At 46.5% G+C, this 9,136-nt stretch overlaps 1 protein-coding gene across 1 annotated transcript; it reads left to right on the top strand.

Annotated features, from left to right (window-relative positions):
• The first annotated feature begins 4,383 nt into the window (after positions 1-4,383).
• On the top strand, positions 4,384-6,011 carry LOC123186110 (desmethyl-deoxy-podophyllotoxin synthase-like). The gene is made up of 2 exons (XM_044597903.1): positions 4,384-5,274; positions 5,391-6,011. The coding sequence occupies exons 1-2, from the start codon at positions 4,384-4,386 to the stop codon at positions 6,009-6,011; spliced, it is 1,512 nt and encodes a 503-aa protein (XP_044453838.1).
• Positions 6,012-9,136: the final 3,125 nt, after the last annotated feature.

The raw sequence follows: 9,136 nt of genomic DNA, 5'->3' as shown, positions 1-9,136 counted from the left end.
TAGGGCGGCAAGAGTGGAACAAAACACTAGGCGAGAGGCCAAGCCTTCCACCCTTTACCAAGTATATAGATGCATTAAGATAACAAGATAATATAATGATATCCCAACAAGTAAATAATGTTCCAACAAGGAACGGTCTCCAATCTTCACCTTCAACTAGCAACGCTATAAGAGGGGCTGAGCAAAGCGGTAACATAGTCAATCAACGGTTTGCTAGGACATGGTGGGTTAGAGGTTTGTCATGGAAATTTGCGAGGCATGATAAGCAAGTGGTAGGCATCGTAGCATAGGCATAGCAAAAGAGCGAGCATCTAGCAAAGCAAAGATAGTAGTGATTTCGAGGGTATGATCATCTTGCCTGCAAAGTTGTCAGAGTTGACTGGATCCTCGAAAGCAAACTCAACGGGATCCTCGTTAGCGAACTCGTCTCCCGGCTCTACCCAAACAAGACAAACAAGCAACAAGGACACAATCAACCACGTGCAAAGCTCAAATAATATGATGCAAAGATGGTATGCTATGCGGGATGCGATATGTGATGCGTATACAAGATTTGAAAAGGAATAAATGAACCTGGCCTCAACTTGGAAATCCAAGTGTGCCACTGGAAAGGTGAGATGAAATCGCTTGAAAACGATATAAATATCGCCGGAATCGGAGTTACGGTTTAGAAATGGCAAGCAATTCAAATATGCCACCGGTCTGCGATTTACAGCAAGTGACCATCTAAATGCAACAAGATGAGCATGCTACAGCACTCAAACATGATAACAAAATACATGGCAGGGATCCATTCATGATGCTTAACAAAAGATGAACACTGAGCTACGGCCAATTCATGCATTAACAGGTTCAAACAAGTATGGCAAAAATGCATTTGGTAAACAGATTTCAGACTTACTGAAATTAACACTTCTCTGGAATTTCAGATCAGGTAGCACACTTTGGAGCATGAAAACTATATGCTACAGGACCTGAAAATGGCAAAGTAAAGCATGGAATGGAGCTACTCAAAGAGCTTAACAAAAGTCCCTTAGTGATCTTGAGCCAAAAGGGATCAGAAAATACATTTGCAAGCATGTGAACATGGCAAAAACATAATCAGATCACGGACTTAGTGAAAAAGTGGAGCATGCAAATCAGAAATCAAGTAGGCATGTTTACGAGCTCGATGCACTCACCACATAGCAAGTCATGGCAATCTAAGCATACACCCGTGAAGAATACACATTATACAATCTAGACATGGCAAGAACAATAACATAGCATGCACGGATCATCTACAACATCCTCGGCAAAATCGCTAACAAGTAGACAATCTGCCTAGATTCACGAAATAGCAAAAGTAGAGCTCGATTAACTCAAGCTAGGGTGCTCCATAATTGCAAACAAAGACATGGATGGATAGAGCACTACAAGATTAACAAAACATCCTTACTGATCATCCTCAAAAGAGGCACGGATCACTAGGAAACAACATGAACATATGGCATATTGAGATAAACAGATCAAAGACTTAGTGGAATTGCTAAGTACCTGAAATCAGCATTAACGAATGCACCACTTTGCAAGCTTGTGCTAGTCACCACACATATCACAAAAATACATGGATGGCACCACTGGATAGATGAGAAAGCATAAAACAAAACATATGTAGAGGTCCTGGGCATATCATGCACACAATAATCATGGCAAAAATGATAAATATCTAATTAGAGCAGCAGATCTGACAATTATCTCAAATAGCACTCTTCCAACAGCATTTCGGGCATCAAGATGAACTCAAATGGAAATGATGCAATGAGATGAAATGATGTGCTCTCTGAGATGAACATTTTGATATGCTATATGCCCAAAACGGATCTACGGATGAGGAGATACAACATGATGAACATAGCGGAAAAAAATAAGGGAGAGGGGGAAAGTCAACCGAGATATGTGGATCTGAGATCTAGGGTTCGCTGGGTCCGCGAACTGAGGCGGTGGTGCATGCACTCCGACGAGGCAGGTGGTGGCCGGGGTCGGCGAGGGATGGCCGGATCGGGCCGGTCCCTGCTCGGATCCGGTCGGAGGGGCCGCCGGCGATGGCGGGGAGAGGCGGCGGAGGCGCGGCAGAGGCGAGGCAGGGGGCGGCGAGGTGGCGACGTGGCAGCGGCGTGCTTGCCGCGGCGGAGCTTCCGCTGGCCGGCGACGAGTCGGCGGCGGCGGAGGACGGCGTCAGGCGGCGGAGCCGAAGGCGGGCGCGGGCGGCGCGGCACCTGTCCGGGAGGGCCTCCCGCGGGCCCTGTGGGCCGGCGAAGTGGGCGCAGGCGGCGGACAAACCGGAGAGCGCCATGTGGCGGCGGCGGGGCGAGTCGGACGCGTCGGCGGCCGACGGACGTGTCCAGCCGCGCGGAGAGGAGCGGGACTAGGGTTTCGGGGAAGAAGACCCGTGATTTTCGGGAAGAGACCTATTTATAGGCATAGGGGGAGCTAGGAGAGTCCAAAAGAGGTGCGGTTTTCGGCCACGCGATTGTGATCGAACGCTCTCGATGATGGAGAGGGTTTTGGTGGGTTTTGAGCCAAATTGGAGGGGTGTTGGTCTGCAACACACACAAGGCCTTTCGGTCCCTCGGTTAACCGTTGGAGCATCAAACGAAGTCCAAATCGTACGAAACTTGACAGGCGGTCTACCGATAGTAAACCAAGGCCGCTTGGCAAGTCTCGGTCCAATCCGGAAATGTTTAACCCCCACACAGGAAAGAAAGGTAGAAATGACCACCGGAGGAGAACGGAGCGCCGGAATGCAAAACGGACAACGGGGAAAATGCTCGAATGCATGAGACGAACACGTATGCAAATGCAATGCACATGATGACATGATATGAGATGCATGACAACGACAACAACACATGGAGGCAAAAACCCGAACCCGAGAAAATAAAATAACTTAACGCCGGAAACGACAAGAGTTGGATTACATATTGGGTAAATCATATCCGGGGTGTTACATGAGACCGGCCTTCTTGGTGGGCGCACAATTCTGGGTTAATAATGGCACGTACACACGGTTTTGGCTGGACTCTTGGTGGGGTCAAGCACCGCTGTGGCAATCCCATCCGGAGTTATACCAGCTGGCCACTGATACTAACATCCTGGTTGCCGACGCCCTGCGTGGTCACCCGCCGGCGATCTCCTTCTATAGGGATCTAGAGGCAGGGGAGGCTACGCGCTGGGCAACGCTGGTGGCCGAACTCGAGGAGAGAAACCTTAACCACGAGAATGACACAATTACATGGAAGGTTACCTCCTCCCGGAAATTCTCGGTTAAATCTCTCTATGATAAATTGACCGAGGGGAACGTGCTTGACATGACCAGGGGGCTATGGAAGGACGGCTTACCCCTTAGGATCAAGATGTTTTTGTGGCAAATGTTCCGCAAGAGCCTACCTACCTCGGATAACATGGCCAAAAGAAACGGACTGACGGACAGAACATGTGCCATTTGTGGTCTAGGGGAAAACGCAAACCACGTGTTCTTCGGATGTAGTCTTGCTAGATTTGCGTGGAGTGCGGTTAGGGATGCCTTCAAGCAGAATTGGAACCCACAGTCTAGCGATAACCTGTTAACCCTGCTGTTGGTACAAAGGGGCACCAATGCAAGGGTTGTTCGGCGATGCGTAGGGGCGCTGCTTTGGTCACTTTGGTCGGTTCGGAACAAAATAACTATAGAACACAAATTCCCTGCCCACCCAGCTGATATTCTCTTCAAATGCCACATTTTCTTACAGGCTTGGGCGCCGCTGGGGAAGACGCGTGATGAGGACCACATGACCGAGGTGATGGAGCAGATCAAGCTGTGCATGGTGAAGTTGCGACAAGTAGGACCGTCAGCTTGAGTCTTTTGCGTTGAGCCTATGTTTCGCTCCGCTTTTGTTTTCCTTAAACTGCATCGTTCTTAGGCTTTGCCGGGACGTCGAGCCTGCGAAACTTATGTGTTTATCAGTTGTAATGTCTTAAACTTGTGTGGATGCTGCCTAGTGGCTTTATTAATTTAAAGTTGGACGCTACGTCGTTCCAAAAAAAAAAATGCTAGCTATTTAATTCTGCTCCTGCAGCACACTATAAGTACTCTTTAGATATATGTACCGCATGATCACATGCATCCATCAAATCGGTACGAGATCACATAGTTGACTTTGATTTTTCTTTTTGCCCTGAAAATGCGCGTGGCATAAAAGAAGTACGGGTATCAAGCAACGAACAAGCAACCTGCAGCTGGAACAGAAAACGAACAAGCAGCAATGCTGCCTATATAAACCGTGATTACTTGAGTTCTTCATCCAAAACCCCACTCCTATTCCAGTATTGATCACATATCCACCACACTGATACTACCCAATCATGGAGGCATACATCTATCTTTTAGCTCTTCTTCCACTTCTGTACATCCTACGCTCCCTGAGAGCTTTCTTTTGCTCCGGCGACCGCGGTCTACGGCTTCCTCCTGGCCCATGGCAGCTTCCTATCATCGGCAACCTCCACCATCTTTTTGGTGCCCTCCCACACCGTGCCTTACGGGATCTCTCTCGGCGCCATGGGCCCCTTATGCTCCTCAAGCTCGGTAAGGTTCCAGTGATCGTCGCCTCCAGCGCCGAAGCTGCCAAGGAGATCATGAAGACGCACGACCACATCTTCTGCACAAGGCCACTGAGCTCAACGGCCAAGGTGCTGAACGAGCATGGCACGGGGATCACGTTCTCCCCATACGGTGCACACTGGCGGCAGCTCCGCAAGATTTGCGTCCTCGAGCTGCTGAACGCCAAGCGCGTCAAATCTTTCTGGCCCACCCGTGAGGAGGAGGTAATCAGGTTCATTCGATCCATCTCATCTGCATCAGAGACACAGCTAACTGTGAATCTGAGTAACATGCTCACCATTTACGGGTCGGACACGACGGTGCACTCCACCTTGGGTTGCCGGTTCAAGGACCGTGACAGTGACACCTTGCTCGATTATGTCGCCGAGGCGGTGCGGCTGATAGGTGGCTACACCTTATCCGACTTGTTCCCGTCGTCGAGGCTAGCGCGCACTCTGAGCAGCACACTGCGCAGGGCTGCGGTCTTTCGAGACTCTGTGCTATCCTTCCTGGAGCGTATCATAGATGATCATCTCGCGAGGAGATCCTCCAAGGAAGTTCACCAGGAAGACCTGGTCGATGCCCTCTTGAGGATCAAACGAGAAGGCAACCTTGCGTTCCCCCTCACCATGAACCATATCAAAGCAGTGATTTTAGTAAGTTATTTTGCTCATTCTAGTACATGCTATATATACATACACACGTGTGTACATGTGGGGCGCGCTAGTTTTTCTATCAATCCACGGTTTCACCAACAGGGAAAAGAACACAGGATGTTTTTGCAGGGGGGAGCGAGTCACCGATAACAACGCTACAGTGGGCCATGACAGAGTTGATGCAAAACCCTAGTGTGATGTCTAGGGCACAAGCTGAGGTCAGGGGTGCCTTCGCGGGACAAATGAAGGTAACCGAGGAGGGTCTAGCCAATCTAAGCTACTTGCAGTGTATCATCAAGGAGACGTTGAGGTTGCACGCACCTACGCCATTACTACTGCCAAGGGAATGCCAAGAGCAATGTAACATACTCGGCTATGACGTTCCCAAGGGCGCCATTGTTCTTGTGAATGCTTGGGCTATCTCAAGGGACCCTGAGTACTGGGAAGAACCGGAAGCATTCATCCCAGATAGATTTATGGGCAGTAAGGTGAATTACAATGGTATCAACTTTGAGTTCGTACCATTCGGCGCCGGGCGGCGGATTTGCCCCGGGGTGTTGTTTGGGGTCGCGAACATTGAGCTCGCTCTCGCAAGCCTTTTGTTTTATTTCGACTGGGCTCTTCCAGATGGCATTCTCCCCGGTGATCTTGACATGACGGAAACCATGGGAATCAGTGCTAAGAAGAAGTTGGATCTGCGATTGCGTGCAACTCTCCACGTACAGCTGCCGCGCTGAACCGTTGTTTCCCTATCCGGATCTTTGCATGGTCTTGTTTGTTGTCAAAGCCATATGTGTGGCCGTGTGGGTAATCAAATTCATCATCTGCGACGACTTTATTTATGTGTCCTTAAATTCCAATTGTACATGTTATGTTTTAAATTCAAATAAACTAGTACTTCTGATGTGATCTCCATGTGTATTACATACAGATCTGAAAAGTCATGTAGTTATGTGGAACTTTGTGTGTCTGGAGTATGTGCATCTTCATATGTAGCCGGGTGTTGAACTCTTTCGCGGTTGGATCGTTTTTATATGGAAAGATGATATTAATGGCAGTTCATTATTGGAAAAATAAATTAAGCAATGTGCTTCCCACGAACACACTCCTATCCTTGTGCATGTGGGAGCTCTGGAAGGGTAGGAACGCGGTTGTATTTGATGGGGCTTCGCCCTCGGCTACAAAGGTCATTTTTAAAATTGAGAGTGAGAGCAAATCATGGAAGCTAGAGCTAGCAGGGATATTGAAGGGAGAATACTCTAACTTCCCGGCTATGCTGACTAGGTGGGCTAGGGCGAGTAGTTAAGTGTGTCAGCGTGGCCTTTAGGCCGTGTGGTGGTGCCGTGGTGGAGTGGTGCTTGTAACTACTTGTAGAACCTTGGCCGACGGGGCTCTTTTCCTCATCTCCTTTTTAATACATGATACACATGCTTGTGCGTATTAAAAAAAAAAGATTTTTCTTGCATGTGAATGGTCAACACTAATTAAAACATAGACTCGCACACTCACACCACCTGCCGTGGTGGAGTGGTGCTTGTAACTACTTGTAGAACCTTGGCCGACGGGGCTCTTTTCCTCATCTCCTTTTTAATACATGATACACATGCTTGTGCGTATTAAAAAAAAAAGATTTTTCTTGCATGTGAATGGTCAACACTAATTAAAACATAGACTCGCACACTCACACCACCACAGACATGCACTCACACTGTGTCTAATGAAGATCCGGTCGGAGTTGCAGAACTTCAAGATTAACAAAGTGACTGCCGGCACCTCGCGATCGACGGCAACATCGCCTCCCGCTAAAAGAATAATCTGCATTGCGCAAATTAAGAATTACCATTTTTGGAGAAAACAAGATTGATTATGTACACTATGAATGTGCCAAAGTTTTTGTGGAGTGAAGTGGTTATGACTGCTACCTACTTTGGAGTATCTCATCAGCTATACTGTGCCATCAAAAGTGGGATGAAGACTCCAATATGAAATGGTCTTTGTTTAGGAATGAGTTCATTGTTTATTGTACCTGCTTTCTTAGAGACTACATTCCTTCAGAGTAGGAAAATTCAATTGGTCCCAGTTTTGTTAAGTGTGTATTCAGTAGGTACTCATCTGGACAAAAAGCTAGTGAGCGATGGACTTCCGTTAATATTGTTGACGAGAAATTCATTGATCCTATACACGAAGCTATACATACAATTCAGGTGTTTAATCGAGCGATGAGGAGATCCATTCATAGACTTTAGAGACCATGGAGACAACAATGTACCTAGGTTCAAGCCCTCTTGGCAAGTATAATTAGCAGCCCAGCATCCCGTAAAATGTATATTGATGTGAGTTTACATGCTACAAGAACTAGTTTGTGTGTGCGAAATAGGTCTTGCAGTGTAGTCTTCTTCTTTTAATTTGAGTCTACATGTCTTCTATAGAGGCAGCTTGTCTTGGCAGTCAAAGCTTTGGCTCCTTCTCCAAGTAGTTCTAATGGGGTGTGCCTCCTTAATTTAAAGTAATGTTTCCTTGATTGATTTATGCTACATATACTTATAGGGTATTTACCTTATGTGATTTGAGTTCTTGCCTAGAATATGGCAAATATTATCACTTTTCTGTACTAGCATTTAGTATTTACCAGCAAGCCTGACAACAGTAAGTGGAATTAAGGTTGTAAGAGGAAAACTAAAACCAAGCCAGGGAAGTCTCTAAAAAACTATGTTGGGACCAAGTTTTTAAGACTAGTTAGGTCATTTTTTAAGCCTGGTGAGATTTCCCAACTAAGTTTTTATGCCTTGTCAGGTCCTCTCAATTCGGTGAGACAATTTACTTGGGGCCCATGAGAGGTTTCACGAGTTGCTAAGAGATCTTACTTGAGATCCAAATTTTCCATTGATTTCAATCCCATGAAATGTGTTATTTGTTTCAGTGACAACCATGGCATACATCTAATTCTTCAAGAAAATGCATGTGTTTTTTTACACATTGTTGCGTTTTCAATTCGTGTAGGATTCAACATGCCATGACGTACAATTCCTATTTTTTTTCTCATGTTCCCACATTTTAGAAATCTTGTAACCAAAGAGGACCTAACTAATTTTGCTTGACACCGGTTTCCAATACTTGAATCTATGCAATATCAGTTTTTGGATACCCCCCCCCCCCCCTTGATCCAGTCAAAAGGCACCCGTTGACTGAATTTGTGTCGACTTAGTATCTCAATGGTGCTCATAGGGTAGTGTGTGCATGTGTGCGATTAAAAAGATGGGTATATGTGCGTGTATGTTAGTATTGTACTGTGTAAAAAAGGCATGATGGAGTGGCATAGGTGGAGGGTTCTCATCTTGATTCACTCCGAGTGTGCATTGCGACTCTTGGATTAACTGTCAGTATACTCCACTCTATAAGCGCCAAGCCACACCTTGCTTCGCTTTCCCATGTACGTCCCTCAGAAAATCCCGAGCTCTTCTACTTAATGTGTGGAAATCCAAAAATTATGTTCCTCTTAATGCCCCATTCCCATCGACAAACAGAGGGACCTTTGGGTCGTCTATCTAAGCGACGGCCTAAGGTGCTCGGGAAATGACTTTCTCCAAGGATAGCATAAAAATAATCTCGAGATCCGTATTCCAGTGTGTTCTCCCTCCATAGTCGGGGAGAGTGATTTATCTGCCGTCTAATCCAAGAATATGAGCCTATCCGAACAATTACACAAGCCATGGAGGAAATGCCCGTTCTGTGACTAGGAAAGATCTCAAACTTGATATTCATAACCATCAGGATAAAAAGAATCCATGTACACTCGCATTGCACAATATTATCAAAAATTCAGGTATGTTGATTACCGAGATTTTTTTTTTTGATAAAAGAA

This window comes from Triticum aestivum, chromosome 2A (genome assembly GCF_018294505.1).
Source record: "Triticum aestivum cultivar Chinese Spring chromosome 2A, IWGSC CS RefSeq v2.1, whole genome shotgun sequence".
Taxonomy (NCBI): domain Eukaryota; kingdom Viridiplantae; phylum Streptophyta; class Magnoliopsida; order Poales; family Poaceae; genus Triticum; species Triticum aestivum.
This window is presented reverse-complemented; position numbering and strand designations above follow the sequence as displayed.

Coding starts and splice junctions, on each gene's coding strand:
- LOC123186110 (XM_044597903.1), top strand. CDS start 4,384: ATGGAGGCATACATCTATCTTTTAGCTCTTCTTCCACTTCTGTACATC. Junction 5,275..5,390: donor ATATCAAAGCAGTGATTTTA/GTAAGTTATTTT, acceptor AAAAGAACACAG/GATGTTTTTGCAGGGGGGAG.